This window comes from Filicampus tigris, chromosome 9 (genome assembly GCF_054856515.1).
Source record: "Filicampus tigris isolate MCC_2025a chromosome 9, RoL_Ftig_1.0, whole genome shotgun sequence".
In the NCBI taxonomy this organism is placed as follows: Eukaryota; Metazoa; Chordata; class Actinopteri; order Syngnathiformes; family Syngnathidae; genus Filicampus; species Filicampus tigris.
Window position 1 is genome coordinate 14,452,915 of NC_141225.1, and position 23,833 is coordinate 14,476,747.

Genomic DNA, 23,833 nt, shown 5'->3' on the forward strand with positions numbered 1-23,833 from the left:
AGAGATCCGCTCAGTTTTGTTTGACCCTGTCAGAGGGATATTAATTTATTTAATTTAACATATTTTCGTTTGTTTGTTTGTTTGTCTTATTGTGTTTGCAGTGCGGTGTTGCAGAGCTGTTTGTATCGGAGCTTTCCCTATATTTTGGTTACTCTATCAAATTTATACACAAATTTCAGTGTCGATCAAAATTGAGCTTTTAACATTTTTATATGTTGTAAAGACTCTTCCTGTGGATCTCATTCAATTTTTCAGTTGTTCATAATGTCGCATCTATTGTATGTGGGGGTGAGAGAGGGTTGTTTAAACAGGACCACGGAGAAAGCGGAGTTTGCCCTTCAGCTCGACATTATGTACACATGTTGCGCCGTGGCTCTGTCTGAGTATAAAAGGCAACTTTTGATGTCCTGGCTTCACTGATTGGCGCCACCATGGAGAGAACTGTGCTGCAAATCAGCATCTTTGGGCTACTTTTGGCTTTTGGCACCACGCAACCCAAGGTAGGATGATTGATGACACAAACCAATGTAAGGACACATACTGTGATTAAACAATTTTATGGGAAAAATTTGGCAGTTGGGTTGCCAGAATATTTTCAGAAAAAATATGGTAGAATTTAGTCATCTTATAGAATGCTAATATTAATAAAATGTTACAAAAAAAATTAGATTTCTGATGAAAATTGTTTTAGGTGGTAAATGAAACATCCATCTTCTGCTGAATTAACATGAGCATGTTGCTTATTAAATTTAATTTGTCAGTAAGATTTACATGTTGCATGCAGCTGTTGCTTCATAAGTGGCACCAGGTAAACATAAGTCGCATATTTCAATGGCGACCTAAAATGCTCTATGGTTTAATTGCCATGCCTGCACGTTTCACAAGCTAGCAGCTGTTGGGTCAACCTTGCAAAAAAAGTGAACATGGCCACAAAGTCATTATTATACCATCCAAATTCAGAGTTTCATGAGTTATCTGTCATTTCAACAGAAATGTGATTCTTTTAACCTATTTCTACCTAAAAGTAGTTAAGTAATTTCCAAAATATGAGTGAAAATTAAACACTGTTTCAAGTGTCTATTTTCAGGTCTTTTTCCCCGTCATGATTTTACAGCATTTCAATGTAAATTTCACCGCCATTTTTCACAGTTGAAGCTTGATCCTGTGTGCCCACTACCCAGTATTACGTGTTTAGCGTTTACAGTGTCTCAAGAACCGCAGACAGGAATCCGCTAAATATCCAACACTCTTTGATGTCTAACGTATTGACATGAAGGCATTGCTTCAGCCTTCACTGAGTTAAAAGTAAAGGAAATTAGGGTGTTTTCCCTTAGACCAATGAGATTTCATGTCCACCATTCCTGTTTTTCCACAACAATTTGATCTTTGCTCAGCTCATGGGCAGACCAATGAGGACTTTTTTTTTCTCTCCCCAACTGTTTGCTCAGGATGACTGGGAGATCTACAGCTTTCACATCAACTCCACGGTGACCAGTCGCTACGCCGCGACCATCATCACCAGCCGTGTGGTCAATCGTAAAGACGAGTCCCAAGAAATAGAGTTCCACGTCCGGATTCCCAAGAATGCCTTCATCAGCAAATTCAGAATGTGGGTGCAGTGAACAACTATTACATCTCAACTCAACTTTATTTATAGATCACTTTAAAAAAAAACATCATTTCATACAAAGTGCTGTACATGGAGTAAAAATTTGACATCCAAAAATAAAGAGGGTTAAAACCTTTTCCCTGATGGTCCCCAGGCTTATGGACAGCCAGGTGTATGATGGTGTCGTGAAGGCTAAAGAAGCAGCTCAGCAGCAGTACGCTGATGCCGTCTCCCGCGGCGAAAGTGCTGGCATCGTCAGGTAGTATACAGGGTTATTATAGAAATGAAAAGTAATATATGTATATGTACCGGTAAGTGGTTGTCTTTCCATCCATGCCCGGCGATTGATTGGTGACCAATTCGGGGTGTTATCTGCCTTTTGCTAAAAGTCAGCAGGGATACACTCTTAAAACTGCTGGGATAAAAGTAATCCAAATTGGTTGACTAACCCAGCGATGGGTCCAATAGGAAAAGAGCCAATGCTGGGTTATTTATACCCAGCATATTGGGTCAATATTTTGATCCAACAAACTGATGAGTAAAAATCATGTTATCTTATCAGTGTACAGTAACAATGCTTAAAAATACTAATTTTATTACCAACATTTTCTAAGAAGAGGAATGTAATGTAACGGATAAAAGTAAAAAGTATTCTAAAAATATATGCGACGTGACTTCCAAAGTACTGGGAAAACTACTCAAGTAATGAAATATTTGTACTTCGTTACTTCCCATCTCTGCCACCCAAATACAATAATCAACCCAATCTGCTGTGTTGAAATAATTAATCCAGTGGATAACGGTAACCCAATCTGCTTCAAATCTACTGCTACCCATTAAGTGGGATGGAAAAACAACCCAGCATTTTTTTTGTGTGGTGGCTCAACATTACAGAAAATAAATGAACGGCTGCCGATGTGTTCATTTTTTACCCCTTTCACAGCTCAGTTGGGAGGACTCTGGAGGAATTTAAGACCTCAGTGACAGTAGCCGCTCTAAAAAAGGTGACCTTTGAACTCACGTACGAGGAGCTGCTCAAACGCACTCTCGGAAAATACGAGCTGCAGATCCACGCTCGCCCCATGCAGCCTGTCAAAGACTTCAAGGTGTGTGTCCCCTATTTGCACCGTCGGCTCAATACTCCGCAATCACTGCGTTGACCCAACTTCTTTATCCCAAATTTAAGGTGGATGTACACATACAAGAAAATGCAGGAATCAGTTTCATCGATGTTAAAGGAGGACTTAGCACTGGCGCTCTGGCCAATGCTATCACCAAAACACATGAGGACAAACAGGTAAAAAGGGGCACATAAATACTGTGTTTTGCAGTTAATGCCATTTCTATCTTATTCTTCTAATATTGTGCAAGCTTCAGATACTTTGCCGAAAATCTAAAGTCATTGTACAGAAATAGCACTTTATAAAGCCTATTTCTTTACATTCTCTTAATTGTTTTTTTGCGTGTTTATTAGGGCTGTGAGTCGATTAAAAATTTTAATCGAAATTAATCGCATGATGTCCATAGTTAATCGCAAATGAATTTTCAAGCTTTTCATACTTTTGTTATGAAAGTGGACAAATATTTATACCTTATGCAAATATTGTTTTTTTTTAGTTCATTGAGACAGTAATTTTGTAGAAATTCCTAAAGTTATTTGAGGTATATCAAAATATACAGTTAAAAAGAATCTAAAATATTGAGTCATGATTTGTATTGAACTAAATATGCATATATTTACTCTGCCACTAGGTGGTTTTAGTGTTTCATGTTTCACTTTAATGAAGCAGGTGGAGGTCACAGGTGGTGATTCCTGTTCCCCTCCACTTATTTGTTGCTGTGTCTTGCTCTGACTGATACGTTCGGTGTGGCGTGATTTTTTAAAATCCTGCTCGATTACTGAAGAAGTGTAGGTACAGCTTTGGAAAAAGAGAGTTTGGAACTTGGAATATGTCTTATTATTATTGTCCACTTTTCTACATACAGTAAATTATCCCAGCCAGTGAACACAAATAATGATAATGACCATTTTACAATTAAATATAGAAAAATATAATGATATCAACTGGGATGGACTCCAGTTCATCTGGATAAGTGGATTATATTATAATAATATTATTATAAGTATTAAAAGAGACAATTATTATTATTTATTATTATATATATATTTTTTTAAAGTCAGTCTTTATCCATTCCTCTAAGCTCACAATTTTGCATTGAACCTTTGCAGGCCTGGGTTTATTTCTACCCGACAGTGGACCAACAAAAAATATGTGACAGCTGTGGAGAAGAGGGTATGAATGGGGATCTGGTTATAGTGTATGACGTCAACCGAGACAGGTCACTGGGGGACATCAAGGTAAAAGGAACCATCAATATACTCTACTGAATAGTCTCTATACACTTCATTAGTTACACCTCTACAACAAGGTGCAAACAAAAAAAAAGTTCAGTTATGACCGATGCTTCAGCGAGGTGCTGAATTGATAATATTTGTACGTCTGTTGTGGTTGCCGTTTTGTTTCTATTCAGCTTTTTCTGTTTTCTGTACTATTATGCAGTACACACTATACGCTGTCACAAAGGATTATGTTTCACTTTTGTTTTTTCACCAGACATCAAGTGGATATTTTGTCCATCACTTTGCGCCGTCACAACTTAACCGCATTCCAAAGAATGTTGTCTTTGTCATTGACAAAAGTGGTTCCATGCATGGCAAGAAAATAGAACAGGTACTGGCATTTGAGTCTTGTATGATGTTTTATTTTTGGTTGAAACTACTTCAGCAAAAGTTGTGATTTCATAATTGTCATAGTCAAAAGTGGTTGTTCTCAGACCCGCACAGCATTAATCCATATCCTGAATGACTTGTCGGAGGAAGACTTCTTTGGTCTCATCACTTTTGATAGCACCGTGTATTCCTGGAAGCAAGAACTTGTTCAGGCCAACTCAGAAAATGTGAAAAGCGCCAAAGAATTTGCAGGGAACATTCGAGAGCGTGGAGGTAGTTTAAACATTTCCTTTCAAATAAATAATACTTTGACTAATGTGACTGTTTGTCATACAAAGTAAAGTTGTGCTGATGTTGTTTTACATCTTTTAGGCACAAATATTAATGACGCCTTGCTGGATGGATCACGTATGCTGAATGAGAACCCAAGGAAAGGTTCAGCTTCTATCCTCATACTCCTCACTGATGGAGACCCAACCTCAGGTTAATGCAACACACACACACCCACACACACGCACATGCACCATACTTTTACATAAATATATGGAATAGATAACATATTATGTAATACAGGCTAATGAATAGCATCTATGTGGCAGTGTTGTAACACTTTAGCTGATATTTAAACACGAACGGTGCTGCACTACATGTAGACAGACACTATAACAATAAAGTGGACCCCAGCTATTCACGGGGGATAGGGACCAGGCTAGACTGCAAATAGTAAAAATCTGTGTATAATTGACATCTATTTTAAATGCACTGCAAAGATAAAAAACAACTGCAAAAATTCTTGAAAAAAACGTGGATAAACCTTCAATAAGCCCAGTCCACAAAATTGGCTTCACCTCTCAAAAAACAACAATTCCCCCTTCAAAAAAGTCTTTATCAATAAACTCCCCAACAAATATTACTGACAGTTGTTGTGAAACTCTTCTTCGTTTGTGTCTGCATAACTGTATTACTATACTGCCGCCTGGTGGCCAACTAGCACCAACCAGAGGGAGCGGCAATGAAGTCATCACGATGAGCAAACTGTTTATTTTGTTTTCTATTGAATTATGTTGTTACTATATGTTTTACGAAGTACAACATTATATAGGGATGATAAAAAAACATGTTTTTTTCACTTGGCTGCCCTTACTGCAGGTGTGACCAATGTCGAAGAAATATACGGAAATGTGATGGAGGCCATTCAAGACAAATTCCCACTCTACTGTCTTGGTTTTGGTTTTGACGTCAAATTTAATTTTCTTGAGAAGCTGTCCTTGCTGAACAACGGTGTGGCGCGACGTATTTATACTGACACTGATGCCGATTTGCAGCTCAAGGTACATTTTTGAAAGCGCATCCTTACTAATCATTTTTCTTCTCTTGCCAAAGCACGTGCAATGCAACATACAGTATGCTGCTTTGTTTTGTCTCTCGCTGTCACAAACCAGCACCAAAACACTTGATATTAGCATGCATACGACGGCTGTCTGTATGAGGGTTTTCGAGATTTATAATTGTTTGGTGAATATGTCGTTGTGTGAGGACACAGTGGTAATGTCAGAGGTCACAAAGCTCAACCACAAATCACCACAAAAACATATGACAAAAGGGACGTATGGATGGCTGTTCTTTTAGTAAGTATATGATAGCAGACAGGTGATATAAGGTGCCATAGTGACCCCAAAGATCAGTTGCATCTCCTACAAAGGTTTTTGGGTGTGTGTGTGTGTGCGTGAGGTTGTTATTTGGTCTGTGTGTGAGTATTGTTTTGTTGTTGTTGCCTTTTTGGAGTCAATGTGAGCGTTTGTGCATGCGTAAGTGTGAGTGCTGAGTGTGAGAGTTTTGTTGGTGTGCGTGAGAATTCCTGAGGTGCGCATGAGAGATTGTTTTTGTGACTGGTTTTGGTGACTGTGAGAATTTGTCTTTTGCGTGTGTGTGTTCAGGAGCGAGTGAATTTTTTTATTCGTGTGATAGTGTTTAGGGGTGAATGTGAGGTTTCTTTTGGTGAGTGTGAGAGTTTTTGTGAAGTGATTGTGACGTTTTGGATGTGTGAGGGCTTTTTTGTGAGTGAGAGAGCTGTAATTTGGGGCATGAGATTTTTTAGTTGTATAAGACAGTTTTGGGGGAGCATGAGAGGTTTATCTGGTGTGTGAGATGTTTTTTACATAAGCATGAGAGCATGTTTTTAGTGTGTGTGTGTGTGTGGGGGGGGGGGGGGTGTTTGTTCCTTTGAGAGTTTTTTGGGGCTGAGAGTGATTATTTTAATGATTGTCATAGGGTTTTTGTCCCTTGTATGAGCGTTTTTTTTGGGTGATCATGACAGATTTATTTGGTGAATGAGAAGTTATTTTATCATGTGTGAGAGTATTTTGTTTTTTTTTTGACGAGTGTGCTAGGTTTTTTAGTTGCACAAGTGAGCGAGCTTTCTGAGCAGGAGAATTTTAGTGCGCGTGAGTGGTTGTTTTTGGTGTCTGCGGAAGTTTTCATGTTGACTGTGAGAGTTTTTTTTTTGGTGAGTGTGAGTTTTTTTTCAATTTGTATTTTAGGAGAGAGCGAGAGTTTGGTATATGTTATTTTGGGCCGATGCGGCGCCTCATACTGTAAGTGCGACACGGCGTGTTGCTATGGGAAGGTACGAGTTGGTTTGATCGGTCACATGATGATGATAGTAAGAGTGTGTCTTTCCCAACAGGGCTTCTATGATGAGGTGGCCAATCCTCTTTTGACAGACGTGGTGATGATCTATAACGGCGGCAGCAATCTGACCCAAACCAACTTCAGTCAGTATTACAACGGTTCTGAGATTGTGGTGGCCGGTCAGATCACCGACAACAACATTGACACCTTCACCCCACGCGTTGTGGCCATTTCGGTGAGCGTCCATCTTCACTGCACATAAGCTGTGGTTTTCTTCAAACTACTTGTACCCTAAATTCATTTTCACTCTGCAGAGGAACGCCAGTATCGTTTTCTCTGAGAAAAACAGCACCACAAAGTCTACGGACAGCAACATCCAGAGGGTCTGGGCCTACCTGACTGTCAAACAACTCCTGCAGAAAGAGTGAGTTTTTTTTTAATAGGGGTGTGTCAAAAAACAACTGGAATCTGAAAATTGATTTTGGTTTAAAAGATGTGAGTGCATCAAATCAAAGCCAACCACAATGAATTGTTGTACTTTAAGATATACCGTCCTTGAATCGTACTGCACCATGTGTGTATATATATGTATGAGGTTTTGACCTGACACCAGTAATATTTACTGCATGTATCGTATATGTATATACTGCACATGTATATGCATATGTGTATACGTATATGTGTGTGTGTGTACATGTAAATGTATAGCATTAAATACAAACTGCATTATAGACAAACTGGTAAATTATTTACATTCCCTTTAATTAGGTTATCGGTTGCTAAACTGCTGGAAAAAGATCCTGCAGGAAATATCGTGCAGCCCTATTCATAGACTTCCTGTTTATAATACCTAGTGTGTTAACATGTTTACAATTTGCATCACAGGTTGCAGTATTCAGGAGAAGAGAAGGAGAAAATGAAGAATGAAACCTTGAGGCTGTCACTCAAGTACAACTTTGTGACCCCGCTCACATCCATGGTGGTCACCAAGCCAACAAAGAAGACGGAGGTGCTTCACAAACCCGTTGAGGAACGGCCACCGTCTCACCACAGGCCCACTCTTGGAATGAGTGTGGCAGAGTCTATGCCGCGGTTCTCTAAACCCAGAAACCAACCACGTGTTGGAGTTTCTTACAGTGAGTATCATTCATGTGAGCAACAGCAAAATACAATGCAACGCGTTCAACGAACTGTCTTCTCTAATTGCAGGGCAACGCAGGCCTACTTCAGGTAAATGACTCAAAATGTTTTAGGAGTGGGGTGTAGAAAGTCCGGGCACAGCGGGTGCCCGGTGCGAGCTCATGAGTATGATGCCCACGAAAAAAAAAATAAAAATAGGGGGGGGGAGTGCGGACGGAAGATTTTCAAATTTACTGTCAACATATATCCACCCCCTGTTAGGCTGGAAAGCTCCTGCTTTAATACGGATGCCCCCCCTCTGGCGTCCCCGCACACCGCTGAAGGGCCATCAGCGGTTCGTTGCCCATATTTGGTTTGCCGCATATTTTAATACAGCGAAGCCTTGAGATTCAAGCAACCCGACTTCCACGTTTTTCAAGATAGGGGCCATCACCCATCTCAGTTTTTGCTTTGACTATATATTGAATATATAAACATGCAGCGCTGGGCATATCGCCTATGTGACGGACCGGTCCGCCTATGATGACGACGCCCGTTTTGTAGGGGATAAACAATGAACGGGAAACTTATAAGAATAGTCGGACTAAGCAATGTCGGAAGCCCATTTTTTTCCGTCTATGTGCTATGTCCTCCACATATGACAATTTTTTTCTTTTAATTAAGCATGAATTAATTGCTTTTGTTTTTTGTTTTTCTCACAGGTCATCCAGTTTTTCATGGTAAGATGTCACAGCAAATGATAATGATAATGATAATAATAATAATAATAACAATAATAATAATAATATTTTGTAGTCGATAAACGATTAACGGGAAACTTATGAAAATGGTCAGACTAAGCATAGTCGGAAGCCCATTTTTTTCCGTCTATGTGCTTTGTCCTTTTCCAAATCATAGCATTAAGTCAATTGCATTTTTTGTTTGTTTATTTTTTTGACAGGGTCACCCCTTCCAAAATGTATGTACTGTTAATAAGAAAGCTACAAGTAAATGCATATTGAATTACAGTGTTTATGCACAAGTCTAATTGGGGTTCTGTTTGTAATGCTCTCAGTGAAAGCATGATTCCAGCAATGTTTTTATTTGTGTGATGCCAAATGACTCAGTTATTTAAAAACAAGCATTTCATTTCATTGAAGGGATGAATTGAATTTTGTTTGTTTCTTTTCTTTGACAGACATACCCGGTATGACATGAACAACAAGAGTTGACAGAACAAATGTTTTGTGACTTATTCAACATTTTCTGTAAAGGCACCAGTATACAAAGAAAGGCCTTAACATATTCTCCATACTTTTCCTCATTTTTTACAAACCTGACTGTAGTTACATTCACGCAACTCATATTACCATTTTTTTTCTTTTAAGCATGAATTAATTGCTTTCTGTTTTTTGTTTTTCTCTTAGGTCATCCAGGTTTTCATGGTAAGATGTCACAGCAAATGATAATAATAATAATAATAATAATAATAATAATAATAATAATAATAATAATAATAAAAATATGCCAATATTTGTTCCCACATTAAATTGAAAAGAAAGTATGACAAAAACGATTTAATTATTTTATGTAATTGTATTTTTAGGGTGACACTGTGTGTATTGTTATATTTTGCAGTGGTTTAAAACTGTATTATAGCTTCCTGACTGAGATGGTCCTAATATTTTGGCTACATTCCTTACATGCCAGGGTAAAATCATTAGATGGGAGCGTAATGTAGTGCAGTCCCACCGCATTTGTGTCACCCCCTCAAAATTTATTTATTTATTTTTTAAAAACCTGATAATTGTCACAACATTACAAGCATGAATTCAATTGTCTTTTGTTTTTTTTTTTGAGTGGAAGCCCATCTTTTCTATGTATGGCATCAATAAAGATGCTCAAATTACATCATTGAAATGATTAGAAAATAACAGTCAATTTAGCTAGAGAATGGTGTGCATCTTACTCCTCCACATGAGAGGGGATGAAATTGTTAATGTGTGCAGGTGATAATTTTATATTCGATTGTGGTTGGCATACATTCTAAATTTGATTGTTGATTTCCAGGTTTCCTTGCCCCAGATTTCATTCCAGAAAGGTCACGCGACATCGCACGTGGATATGGGCCAGGCAAGCAGCATGGGGTCACCTGGTTGAATGATCCATGATGTGATCAAATGCCATCAGTACATTGTGTTCTATTGTTGATACTATTTCCGGGTTGGAGATGATTAAACATACATCATTGTTTTTTTTAACCCATTAAAGCCTGAAGCCCCTCGTGAGACATCTCTCTACACCCTCGAAAACCTGACATTTTCGCCACCTCCAAAATAATTAATATCTCAGCCCCTGCAGCAGATAGAAACATAATTCCAAAAGAATTTGAGAGTTTCGACATGTGGCTTCCACGCAGGCACAAGTTTATTCATCTTTGCTGTTACAATCAAAGATGCAAGCAAGGGGCGTTACCAGGAGGGGGGCAGGGTGGACAGTGCCCACCCACGGACACTCTCGGCCCACCCAAAGAAAACTGGATGTAGTTCTGATGAATGGGAAATAAACGTGTCGTCTATATCACTGCCGTGACTTATATCAGAACTCCCGCGATCGATGGCGTCCGCCATTACTCCTCGAAAAAAATTCCGGATATGCTCAGACAACGCACGACACCGTCACATATATATTCTGATGCATTTCATTGGCTAAGAGATGAGAATTGGATTAAAAAAGGAAAATTATGTATATGCTCTCCGGCTTTAAAGGGAGAAACACGCAACAGCGCTCCCGGCTCTCATGGTAGAAACGCGGTTATGCGCTTCCGTCCTTAATGGGTTAAGTAAGATAAGTTGACCATATCAATTGTGGAATAAGCGCTGAATCACTGTATGTATTTGCAGTTCGTATACCCATGTTTCACGACTACCCTACCATTTCGTCAATCTTACCTTCCATTCCGACACCCTCAACACCTGATATGGGTATTTATTCATTGATTGATGCAATGGAGTCATTTAATGTTATGTTTGCACATCTCATCGTGTCTTTGTCTGCCATGACAGTTGAACCAAAAATACGCTTCTTGCTCCAAGCTGAGAATCAATCTCTTCCACTTTGTTTTGATATCCCTGCAAGAACACTACTTCGACTCCTTCACCTCCCCAACGCAGGTCAGTCCAACGTATGCTCTTCCATTTATTCATTTGGGTCATTCCATGTAAAACCAACCCAAATTTCTTCCCTTTCTTCAAATTTTTGAAGTGTGATAGGAAAAATATATTGGAAACTGCATTACTTAAAGAGGAAGTCAACCCAAACATGTTTTTTTTTTTTTCAAGAATATGTTCTATGCAGGGTCCCTGATGTTCTATGCAATGTCCCATTTCTTTAACATTAACATGCTATGTGTTTTATCATTGTTATGGGGGTTGAGTTGTTTGGCATCTCTTCTGCACTAGGACTCTCTGTGAATGGTGCACTGGATGGAATAGGAGGCTTCGACAGGATAGTTGTCCGCGTCAACCCTAACGTCATTATTACCGTTGACACGAGTGGTGTCTCCACTAATGATGGACAAAAAGGAAGCATGTTATCATGGCAGACGGGACAGGAGATCATAACCGCTGGAAGGTGATTTTGCATTGAGATGGTGGTGGCGTGTAGGTGGCGTCAATGGGCCACTTGTTTCAGCATTAATCAACCCTGACGCTTAAACAGGGTACCCAAATAACCATAATCGGGCCAAATCAAAACGTTGTTCACTTCCTTGTGATTCAATTCAGCAATTCTCAGATATCTCTCAATTGAGCGGTGAGAGGTGTGTGCAGCTCCCAATAGGTCACGATCAATATCTGCAAACAGAAAGCTAGCATACCGTAGAAGGTCAGTGCTCATAGAAGCTCATACTGTTCCCGGATGCAACTAGAGAAGCAAATGGCTGTGTTGAGTGTCGGTATAACATGTCTTCTAAGACATTCACTACAATTAAATGACGTGAAAAATCATTTGCAACCGGCATGTAGTTACCAGATATGAAAAGAGTTAGCCTAGCTTCTTCTATTTCTTCTACTACTACCACTCTTTCTTCTATGTATCTTTTTCAAATCGCACATATCTAACTTTATATTGAGGATTTTTTGCTATATTGTAGGATTTTGCATTGATCATTTCTCGACACGGACAGTTACTGCAGAGTCACGTAGCAATAAGCGCAAGCCAGGAGGATTGATTGCATAAAAGACAATGTCTTAAGTTTGGGATCATTTCGTTCTTACAAAAAAAAAAAAAAAAGGATAAAGTGAAGTGGGACTACTGCAAACCAGAACTGGTTTATGCAACTGAACGTCTACGGTTGTGTAAACAGGACACCGTTAGCTAATTTGAAGTAGCCTACCGCCACTAGTTAGAATGAATTTGAATCTCTCCACACGTGGTCAAGGCAGAGCCAGCCGCTGGTGCAATTTCAATCGTAATTGAACAAACAGTAATTAAATAAATACAAGCACATTCATAGAAGAGTTGTGTGTCTGTATGTACTGTATATGCTGTATGAACGCTATCCGTCCATCCGTCCTTCCATCTGCCCATCTGTCCGTCCATACAACTATTTATTAACTTCACAAAATGGTGTATTAAAAAGGAGCAATATGCGCTTGGATGCTCTTAGGTCACTTAAAGGTGCTAGCTAAAGTTCTTATCATTTCTTGTCACGATTGTATTGGAGTTACTAACTGAAAAAAAAAAAATGCGTTTCTATAGTGTGACAGTGATTAAACGGGACATGGAAGTTGACATCCAAGCTGGAGAAACACGCCTGATCATCTTGCTTCATGGGAACACAGGAGAAAAATTCCTCTGGCCAGTTTTAAGACAGCGATCTTCAGACAATAATGCTGAAGGGATTTTAGGTGAGTTTTTCTTTGGTATATACCGGTACTTTGTTCATCTATACTGCGTGGATACTGTATAAAATGTTTACACACCCCATGTTCAAATGCCAGTTTTTTTGTGATATCAAAACATTAGAACTGGAGAAATCATTTCAAAACTTTTGCCACCCTTAAGGTGACCTATAAAACTTTTCATCCTTCTGCTAGAAAGCAAGGGAAAAGAATAAATTAAAAAAAATGTCAGGAGAGGTCTACTTGAACATCTGAAACTAATTTGGGGGTAATCAGAGGGACTTAAAATGGTGGAAGGTGTGAGCTGACTCCCATTTTACATGAGTTTGAATATGATTGATTATTTTTAACACGGCCACATTCCATTCATAAAGAGAAGTGCTCACCTGTGAAACCACATTCTTACAGTTGTTTACTTTTCTTCCACTCTCATATGGTGAAAAAATATGTATAAAATTGTGTGTTTGATGTTTTAAGTTGTCCTATACCATTGATAGCTTTTATTGTCCCGTCTTCTGTTTTCAGCACAAAAGCCAGCAGTTTATGAAGAAGTGCACCAACATATTTCAAAGCTTAAAATCAAAGACCAGGAAATCATTGTTGCCAGGTACCTTGTTCTTACTATTATTTTTACCACTCCTACAGTCATTATGTAAGCTAGCAATGTTTTTCTTTCTTATTTAGATCCGTGGCTGCTGACAACAGTTTTTCCCCAGCTGTGATTATGTCCTGCTGGCTCGTGCCTGCAAGGTCAGCACTACAATCAGAGCTCAGTGATTTCACTCTCTTTAGTATTTAATGATGAGGCAGGTTTTTAGATATGTTTCACTGGAAGTACGGATGAGTGCAAAACATACATTCCTCATGTCAAAAATAATAAACGGTTGCCAAACAAATATGGGTTCATGTTCTTCTTTGAAATCATTGGGATTTACTTCTTCACTTCTTTGAGTTTCATTTTTGAAAAAAAAAGCTAAATAATCATTTATATGTAATTTTTTTTGGTCACAAAATCTCTGCAGAACCATCTGTTAGCCAAAATCGAATGTTTCCAATGTTTTTTGAGTAAAAAAAAAAAAAAAAGTGTGATTTGCCTAGTGACATTTTCTTACATGGTCATTAATTTGATTAAGATGACTAATTAAGATAAAGTTGATAATAACAATATAAACAAACACAAACAATAATAATAAGATAATAATGATAATGATAACAATAGCAGACCTTCAGTCGAATCAAGTCAAACATTGGTACTTAAAGTTTCAATTAGTGTGAGACATCAGACATGAAAGTGTCTTTGATGGCACACAGTGTGGACACTTTGTTTAATTATGACTCATTAAAAAATGATTACAAATGACATGCAAAGCAGACAGGTGAACAAATAATGCTTTTGGAACGTAGGTGGAACAGGACTACCCGAGACGGGATCAACCCAAGCGTGGGAGCAAGATGCAAATTCTACACAAGAAGGCCAGACTGGGAAGCTTGAACCTCTGAGTGTTGAGTCGGAAATGCTAGCCACATGCACAATCACTAAATGTTAAAAATAAATAAAAAAATAATAATACCAATGAAGTTGTAGTGGTAGACGAAGAAAAAAAAAGAGAATTATACTAGTCACCAGCAAATTTTAATCAGCGATGGCTTTAAGTGACCCCAATTGCATTTTTGACGCTGAGTTAGAAAATGTCTTAACAAAAAAGCAGAACAAAAAAGCAGAACTGTGGATAATTTCTTATACATTTCATATTGGGTCTCAATATATAATCTATTATCCATTCTGGGTCCAAGGTAATCAAGACCAGTGTTGCTCAATCATTTTTTAAGGTGGGGACATGGAGCTCTCTAGGTGATATTCATTCTACTAATTATAATTATTCAAATGGAAATTCAGTTTACACTCTGGTCTATATTCAGTGATGCAAAATCAACAAAATCAAACACATGCACGCATGGACGCTAGTTTCTATCACTATTTTTGTTGTTGTTGTCTGCAACAAGACTCAAACCATTACCCGCCAATTCTCATATTGCCGTCCATGTGAGTTCAACACATGTGCTCCAACAAAAAAAAAAGTGTCTCAGAATTGCTGAACTGGTTTGTCAGCTCCTTTTAACACTCACATGCCATTGCCTAATCAAGACTGTCAACTTGTTGCCAAGAAGTAAGGGAGGTGCTTTATGACTCTTAGTTAAAGGTGTTGTGCTATGCTTCAGAAATGTGGACTTTGAACCACCTCATGCTTACAGTATGTAAAAAAAAAAGAGAGAGAGCGAGAGAGAGAGACAGAGAGGGTGTGATATCATTTGTGTTAACGTTTTTTCCCATGACGAATCCGCCTAATTTGCGAAGTGTAGTAGCTGAATTTACTCCTCAGCCTGGATTATTTGACATGGATCATAAAAGGGTAAAATCACCTTACTTTTTAACTTTCTATATATTTTCAAATGTTGTGTTAGGACTGTATATACAATTCTGATCTCCGGTGTGCTCATCTGCTTTAATGCTTGAATGAAGATTTAAGATTTTTTTTAAGCACTGCAACTTGTTTTGGTTTAGTTTGCCTATTCTTTTTTTTCCTTTTTTTTAAACTGGAGTGCAAAATAGACACCAAATTCCTTTCCCGTGATTTTTGTGTCTGACCCTTTTCCCCAGATTGAAATGAAACCAAGCAGATCACGATTGTTCTGACTCTGCGCCAGCCTGCTGTTAATCTCTAACCTCAAGTCACGCAGTGGAAAACAACTTCTGACACTCCCAGCGCAATCACGCGTGAAGAAACATGCTTGAGAGTTTTCATGCTTACTCGTTGGCAAAATGTTTCTTTTTGGTTGGCCCGTCTGTTGTTTTTTACTAGCTTTTCATGAAACGGCCTGCGGTTGGGTGGGACATGATGTCTCGGAAGTCACATGTTCACAGGTAAGGCACCTTTTTAAACAGCATTTTGATTTCTTGTCACACATCAGGGTTGTTGAGGTCATTTACTATTGCAACGTTTTCCAACCTTTACTGAGCACATATTCTATACTAGAAAACTCACAGAACATCACAAAAGACAAATGATATGCAGTAATCCCCCGCTATATTGTGGTTCACCTACCACTACCCTGATATTGCAGATTTTATTAAATGTGGAATTGTTTCTGAACATAAGTACATCTACAATGTGTTTGAATAAGTTTCAGTGTGATTACAGCATGTGGGAGTGGTATTTTGATGCTTGAACAAATGTTTTTATTTGATTTCTGTTACATATTATCTGCATTTGTAGTATGGTGGTACATGCTGTTGCTTTTCATGCAGAGGATGTGATGTTTGAAATCCTGGTCACTAACCCAGTAGTCAGTACCTTACAAGTCCAAATAAGGAATGGGTGGGTTGCATCAGGAAAGGGCATCTGGAGTCAAAACTGTTTAATAAAATGAACGCACTCAAAAGATTTGACCGTCATACTTCTGTATGTTTGTCCTGCATGTCTTTCAAAATCTCCGACTTAATTGGCTGGCTCACTCAACTGTAAAACACAGCTCAGTATAGGGCAGTAAAGTTGGTTCTCGAGACCTTCCCTTGCCGTCCGTCACAACTTGTCCAATTAAGCCACCATATGCGTTTGTAACTGTAAAGCATTAAATGTAGCCATGATTTTGGAGCACACAAAATGCAGTAACTTCAAACGAACTGTCAACGGTTCTTGTGTACTTTTGAGATCGGTGTTGTAGTGTTGATTTGGGTTGAAACTAGGCAGATAGCTTTGTGGAATTTGCATGTTCTCATCGTACCTACGTGGGTTTTCTCCCGGTACTCCGGTTCTCTCACGCATTTTTTAAAACTTGCACGGTTGGTTAATTGAACACTCTAAATTCTCCATAAGTGTGGTTGCGAGTGTGAATGGTTGTTTGTCTATGTGTGCCTTTCGATTGGCTGGCAACCAGTTCAGGGTGTACCCCGCCTACTGCCTGAAAACAGCTGGGTTAGACTCCAGCATGCCCGTGACCATAATGATATCTATTAAGGTCATATTTTGCAGGCGAAGTCCGCAAGCTAGGGACTTAATATTCTTAACCAATGTATCTATTTAGGGCCTCTCTGAGTGCACAGTGTCGGCTGAGATGCCGCTCGCCATCCGGGAGAGCGATGTCGCAGATGTCCAGTTGGTGACGGCTAAAGTGGAGCTCTGCTGCAAGGACAACACGCCGTGCATGTTATGTCTACTGATAGACGCCGAACTCGCCATCCATGCGGGTGGAGACATGGCCAGAAGCCTTCTGTCAAGACACGGCACTGAGGAGGATGCAGAGGCGGCAAATGTTTCGACAGGTGGGAATCCGTTTCATCCCCTACTACTACAGCAGCTATTATATTTTTATATACGCTAGTTCAGTACCCCTGAGGACCCCCCTCTAGAGCCGCCATCATGTATACCCATATATCAGTATTATACTGCCCCTACACACACCAGAAGAAGCAGCCCAATGTCCATTGGATTGAAGCAAAAAAAACAAAAAACATTGTTTGATTGTATTTAACAATGTCACTCATTACCATAGAGTTTTATGAATTGCAAATCATAGAGAGCTATTTTTCTTTCAAATCCCTTTACAAAGTTTTTTTGTGTGTGCAGTCTGTAACGGATTAATAGCATTTACGTTACAGTAAAAGAAATCTAAAACGTTTTTTAATTATTTTACACTTGTGCTCATTTGAGTGCAAATTCACTCTCATTAGATTAAACGCCTATGTTCATTTTTTGAAGCACCTTGTTCATGTTTATGCCTAGGCTGTTTCATACATGAAACACATTCGACATATTTTTTTATTATTTTTTTAATTTATTCATTTTTTTAAGAGCGATTGCATTCCTTTTGTTGTTCTTGTCGCTGTGCAGCGGCATCTGTGACGTTATGTTACAAAACGCCACCGACTTTTCCAGCGTGCAAGAGAGTGGACTTCACAGTCAATCCTACAGACCTTAAGCAGAAAGTTCCAAAGGTAAAATATGACTCCTGGACTTTTTATTAAAGGAATAATAATATGTCCGATAAGTGCCCATTTGTAGTCATATATATTTGGACTTTTCTGCTATTTATGCCTGTGCAGGTATCCTTGGTGATTAGCAATCCAGCTGGGGTTTCCTTCACCAGCATTGTGTACGTGTATCCTTCAAAAGCACTGCATCTAATTGAGGAAGTAGTGGCTCCTTCTCTCAACGAAGGTATTACTTTGAACTACATGTTGAGCTTGTAGTAATGCCCACGGCAGGCAAAGGACAATAACTCTTCTCGCCTGTCTGCAGTGTGCTCCCATGACCTGCCGAAGCCCTTCAAAGAGTGTCACGGTTAGTGAGCGCACATATTATGTGTCACTTGACATTGTTTGTATCTTAAGGGAAATAAACAATGAACTCCTCCTTCCAGTGCCCACAGTCAATAGTGTAATTAACCACAAAATCAATCAAGTGGAGCTGAAGTTTGCTGGAAGGAACAAAGTGTGCATCCAATACGAAGCAGATGGAAGATGCCAGGTCTGTCTTGCATAGAGGAATGTGTGTTAAACATATTGATACAATTTATGGATGATGGAGCACAAATAAAACTGCTGATTTCTGACGGTATACGTCCCTTTAGAGTTGGGAAAGTAAAACCATCCCGCTGCACTCTGTGACCCCCTGCTTGTGCCTCCAGGTATTTAAATTTCAAACCTGTCCATGAAGCACTTGAATGATGAATTTAATTATTCTGTAGCAATTCACAGCACGTGTGATATAACGGATTTGCTGGCAGGTTTGGGACGATGACAAGCCGAGACGTTCTCAGAGCTGCCCTTTCAAAAACATGGGTATGTGAAAATCCTCTTGGTCTAACTCAACCTCACACTTGAACCATTTGGCGATGCTGCCCGGCCTCCAATGTATTTACATTTCAAAACTATTTTCCCAAAGGAAATAGTGGAAATACAGTAACTACCATCACTTTTTTAATGTCATGCAAGTGTAAAAAGAAGTAAACTTCCGTGTCGTCATTTTGGACCACCTCATCAGGGTTCCTTCAGAAGAACATATGGCAGAATTTGACCGCCTCTGTGGGTCACGGTCGAATGAACGACAAGGGCCAGATGCTGCTGTGGAACCTGACCGCTCCCTGTAGGCTGGAGGGGGAGGTGTGGCCCTGTCGCCGGACTTCGGGTCAAAATTGCACTGAGATTGAGGGCTTTCGGCAACAGCTGGAGAGTACAACATGGGAGCAAAACAGGAATATGCAATGGGTAAGAAAAAAAACAACATCATATTACATTATATTCTTCTTTTCTCATATGGTTTTATGCTGTGTGAATGTCACCGTGAATGGCTGTCTATCCATCTAGATGTACTGTTTATATGCATATTTGATTATTTCAAAAGTTTGATCAAAACCAAATTGTATGAAAACTAAAGAATCATTTTCCACTGGAAATAATGGACATCCAATGGAGTGATTTCAAACTCCCCCAAACAATTAGTAAATACTACATTTTACAGAGAATACCGAGGCAAGGCAAGGCAGATTTACTTATACAGCACATTTCATGCACAAGGCAACTCAATGTGCTTCACACGGGCCAAGGCACAACACCTACAAGCATTTACAAACATAACAGTTAACGACATTCAGAAGCAGAGAAAACAAAAAGTGGCTTAAAAAAATGACTAAAAGAACATACGTTGACAACATTCAAACCCATTAACAGAAAACTTTCAAAACATTTTCTATAATAAAATAATTACAAGAAAAGAAATAGTTTAAAAATGTTTAGAAGAACTTAATCAAAGGTATGTGCAAACAAAAAAAGAATACGTTTTTGACCTGGATTTAAAAGCATTTACACTTCTGTTGGCAGTGCAACAACGTATGGTTAAACATACAGAAAACAATGCGAAATGAATGAATGTGACATCGTTTTTAACTAACCTATGCCATCACAGTCTTAAAGCAGTAATTACAGGAAATATTAGTGTGAAAAATACTTCCTAATCATAAGTATATAAAAAAATAATTAGTACGGTGTAAGATTCACTTAACTGTACTAACATTTGTTTAATTGTGTCTCTGCAGGTGAAAATGGGAGTCTTTGAGGACATGAATCTGCAGCTGTCACCATGTGTGATGGTAAACAACATTCTCAAGCATTTTTTATTTTTAAAATCCATTGTATGCCTATTGAGGTTAAATTAATTTGGGATTTTTCTTCACAGTTAGTTTTTACTTCCCTTTGACATGTTTTTTTAGCTATCTTTTTTGAAGCGCACTCTCATTTTATTTTGTTAATTCATATCTTTTTTAAATTTTAGGATAGTAGTTAGTCGTTAGTTTTTGTTCACTGTAATAACCTTGATATTGATGCGCAGGTGCGTTTAAGGAGGGGGGGCCTGCACCTGGGACCTTTCTGCTATCATCACAGTAAGTTTGCAAAAGTTATGACACAAATGTCAAATTTGCAGCCTTCTTTTTTATGAGGGTGACATTTGTTGTTTTGGTTGTCATCATTTCAGCAGCCAGGTGGCACTGGAATCTGCTGGCTGTGGCAGTTTTGTTGGTGGTCGCCTTGACAGCGTTGATATCATGTATTCTCCATGACTTTGTCAAGAGTAAGTTCAAGCTATCCTAGATCTTTTTTTTTTTTTTTTTTTTAAATTATTACATGAAAGAGTGGGAAGAACTGTAGCTCCTCTGGCTCTGGCTTCCAATCTTAGTTCAGGCTTTCTTGCCTGAAGTTTGTTTGCTATCCCCATGCTCCAGCAATCCAAAAACTTGCATGCTAGGCTTGCCTGAAGGCTCACAATTGTCCATCGGTCTGAATGTGAGCGTGAATAGTTGTTTATACTATCTGTGCTCTGTGATTGACTGGCCAGACTCCGACTTACTTGCGGCCCAAATGGGAACAAGATGGATAGCATTTGCATTTCTTTCTTTTTTCAAAAATATGTTGTCTGTGCCACCACAAATCAAAACCAAGGTTAACATTGCATTCGCGTATTAAGAATTTTAAAGATGTATGGGTGTATGCTGTGGGTTAATAAGGTTATATTTGAACTTGAACTTCCTAAAATATTGCTTATATAATCACGATCGTCAACATGGCATATATCGTGGCCTATATTTGGAGTCTGGTCATTTTTGGGGTTTGGTCATGTGACGTTTGCAATGTTCGTGGGGTTGCCAGCAGAGTGTAATATTGTCCAACATGGCGGCCTCCTGAGATTGATGAAATATTGTATTTAATTTCTATCCCCGAGAATAAAAATATTATCCAGAATGCTGCATTTTGATGATTAATAGTGGCACATATAGTTCCAGAGTTCAGTTCCACTTCATGCTGTCCTCTCAAAGGCCCCGTTCATTTGTTTCAAATCCTGTCTGCTAAGTATGCAAAATTGTAATTCAATAAAATCTTTACTCCCATGCATTTGAAGACAGAAGTTGCAATGTTGACATGTCTTTATATGAGTGTACATTCCTGAAAATCCTGCGATTGTGCGTGATTATTATTCATCTTACTTCACAGAATGGGCAAGCCGATCTTTCCATAGAGGATGTGCAAAGAGTAAGCATTTATATTTTCTTTCATATTTGAAAAAAATGGAAATTTCCATTCAACTTTTTTTTTTCTTTTTTAAGTTGGCAGGAAAGGTCATGTAGTCCTCCTGAGTCCGCCAGATGCTCATAACGTTTCCGAGGTTTGTGGCCTGGGCTCCCTACTCAGGAGTCAGGGCTTCAGTGTGTCTGTGGACCAGTGGAGCAGGATGGAGCAGTGTAACCTGGGGCCCCTGCCGTGGCTTCACTCCCAGCTGCTGCACGTGAAGAACCTGGGAGGCCGCGCAGTGCTCGTCCTGACTCACAAAGCTATGGGACTGGTGCGCGAGTGGAGCCAGCAGCATCGGGAGGCACTCCACGAGGGGAGTGGAGAGAACGTATCTCCGTATTTGGATGTGTTCATGGCCTCGCTGTGCCTCATCTTCGGGGACAAGCAGCAAGGAAGGACTGGAGAACGTTTCCTCCTGGTCACATTTGAACAAGATGTGGCGCAGCCCGTTGGTAGCTTGCCAGAGCTGTTTCAGGGTCTTCATTTGTTCCAGCTTCCCTCCCAGATGAAAACTCTATTGTGTGAGCTCACTGGGGGAGGAAAAGAGAAGGCAGAAGGTGGAAGGACACATGCCGGCTGGAAATGGCCAACCTTGAACGGGTGGAAATTGAAGAAAGATGCAACATGCAGCCAAGGAACAATACACGTACAGTGTAAATATTCTGGAATTTAGAGACAATGCTTGACATTTGTTGCACTGTGCCATGAAGAGACAATGAAGCATATCGTCGCCGTCCTGTGAAAAACACTTATGTCCAATTTTGTAATTAGAAAAAAAAAAAATCACATGAATGCAGAAACCCAATTCACGTAAAAAAAATTTAAAATGGATACATCGGGTAAGTGTTGTTCACAGGACAGCAAGGATAAGTGAAGTAATTGGAATTTGACTGAATTTTTTATTTTATTTTAACAATATTACTAGTATTCGTGGTTCACTTATTATAGTTGAATGCTAAATGAATTGGTATGCTTAAGAAAAACAGCAGTTACCATAACATTGTAACAGTAGTGGACGGTGCATTTTGTTAGCCTAATAGCATAGCTGCCCAAATAATTTAAAACTTTCTGTCACAATACCAATTTTTAAAAAATGGGCCCGCTAAAATGTCTTGTTTTTTCTATTTATCTGTGTAGCTTATTAAAGTCATCTAGGAAAAAAAAACACACACAAAGGTTTATTAGCAACAAATTTTACCCAATACAACATCTAAATCATCTGGCTAAAAAAACAAAACCCTAACCCTGTTTCACGAAGTCAGGCGATCTATACAGGAATCTATATTGTTAGCCAAATAGCATAACTGCCCAAGTCATTTTTAATTTACATTCACCAAATCAAGAACAAAATACTTGATTACCAAACCAATAAAAATAGTATGAGCCCGTTAAAAATTGTTTTTGTTATAGTTTTCCGAAAACAAAGCTATGCTTTGAGGCTATGGACAATTCAGCAAACTCATGTCAAGAGTCAAGATGGCGGTCAAGTCGGTGAAAACAAACACTCCGCTCATTGAAAAGCATTAAACTTTGGGTCGTTGTCATTTGATTTGTGAGGATTATTTGGATTGCTAAAAACAAACACTGGGTTTCTTTTGGTTTTCTGAAAACATTCAGGTATGGCTTTGGTGCATGGCTTTTAGCATGCTGTTAAGCTAATTACATGCTACATTTGTACCATGCCACTCATTAAATTGATAAACAATGAATACTACAAAACAATGATAATTTTGCTTTATTATTATTGTGTGTTCTGTTTAATGAATTTAAATTAGATTAAATTAAATTACTAGATATGTTACTAGTTATGGTTTAAAAATAATGATGTCATGCTAACATTGAGTGATGTTATGTATTTAAAGAGGATACCTGAGTGCGTTGACAGAAAGAAAGTCACTTTTATTTGATGGATATAAACAAGCTGGCCAACACTCAATAGTAATATTCGGTTACAGCACATACAATAGCAAACCGGGGCACAGAGGACAGCCTCCTAGCTTTAAAAACAGGAAACATCACAGAGGATCCATGCGTCTGGCACCACTTTCTCCCCAGTTTTTCTTTATAGGTTCTTCCTTTAATAAATTGTTTTACATCACTTTTACTCTTATGTATTTCATCACACGCACTTACACACACACACATTCATTGCCATACAAATAATAAATGCCCACACACCCACCCACACGCTCTTTTCTGAGTAACATTTACACCAGCAA

The 23,833-nt window shown here is 38.9% G+C and overlaps 2 protein-coding genes across 4 annotated transcripts; both read left to right on the top strand.

Moving 5' to 3' along the window:
- Positions 1-333: 333 nt before the first annotated feature.
- Positions 334-13,890, top strand: itih3b.2 (inter-alpha-trypsin inhibitor heavy chain 3b, tandem duplicate 2). 3 transcript variants are annotated; one of them, XM_086041610.1, is made up of 24 exons: positions 334-500; positions 1,449-1,609; positions 1,764-1,868; positions 2,553-2,715; positions 2,796-2,906; positions 3,840-3,968; positions 4,225-4,341; positions 4,445-4,613; positions 4,713-4,823; positions 5,490-5,671; positions 7,027-7,206; positions 7,286-7,395; positions 7,857-8,107; positions 8,181-8,201; positions 8,813-8,830; positions 9,289-9,297; positions 9,518-9,535; positions 10,161-10,223; positions 10,994-11,074; positions 11,156-11,263; positions 11,552-11,723; positions 12,852-13,000; positions 13,520-13,601; positions 13,679-13,890. In XM_086041610.1, the coding sequence occupies exons 1-24, from the start codon at positions 432-434 to the stop codon at positions 13,791-13,793; spliced, it is 2,694 nt and encodes an 897-aa protein (XP_085897736.1). In that variant the 5' UTR covers positions 334-431; the 3' UTR covers positions 13,794-13,890. The 3 variants fall into 3 exon arrangements, with proteins under 3 accessions (XP_085897736.1, XP_085897737.1, XP_085897738.1); XM_086041611.1 differs by lacking the exon at positions 9,289-9,297; XM_086041612.1 differs by lacking the exons at positions 8,813-8,830; positions 9,289-9,297.
- Positions 13,891-14,294: 404 nt separating this feature from the next.
- il17rc (interleukin 17 receptor C) lies at positions 14,295-23,712 on the top strand. The gene is made up of 15 exons (XM_086039938.1): positions 14,295-15,405; positions 15,654-15,917; positions 17,078-17,315; positions 17,884-17,987; positions 18,096-18,210; positions 18,292-18,333; positions 18,413-18,519; positions 18,623-18,679; positions 18,779-18,833; positions 19,036-19,259; positions 20,087-20,140; positions 20,380-20,431; positions 20,524-20,619; positions 21,537-21,575; positions 21,650-23,712. Exons 2-15 carry the CDS (start codon positions 15,816-15,818, stop codon positions 22,285-22,287), a joined length of 1,923 nt encoding a protein of 640 aa, XP_085896064.1. The 5' UTR covers positions 14,295-15,405; positions 15,654-15,815; the 3' UTR covers positions 22,288-23,712.
- The last annotated feature ends 121 nt before the right edge of the window (positions 23,713-23,833 follow it).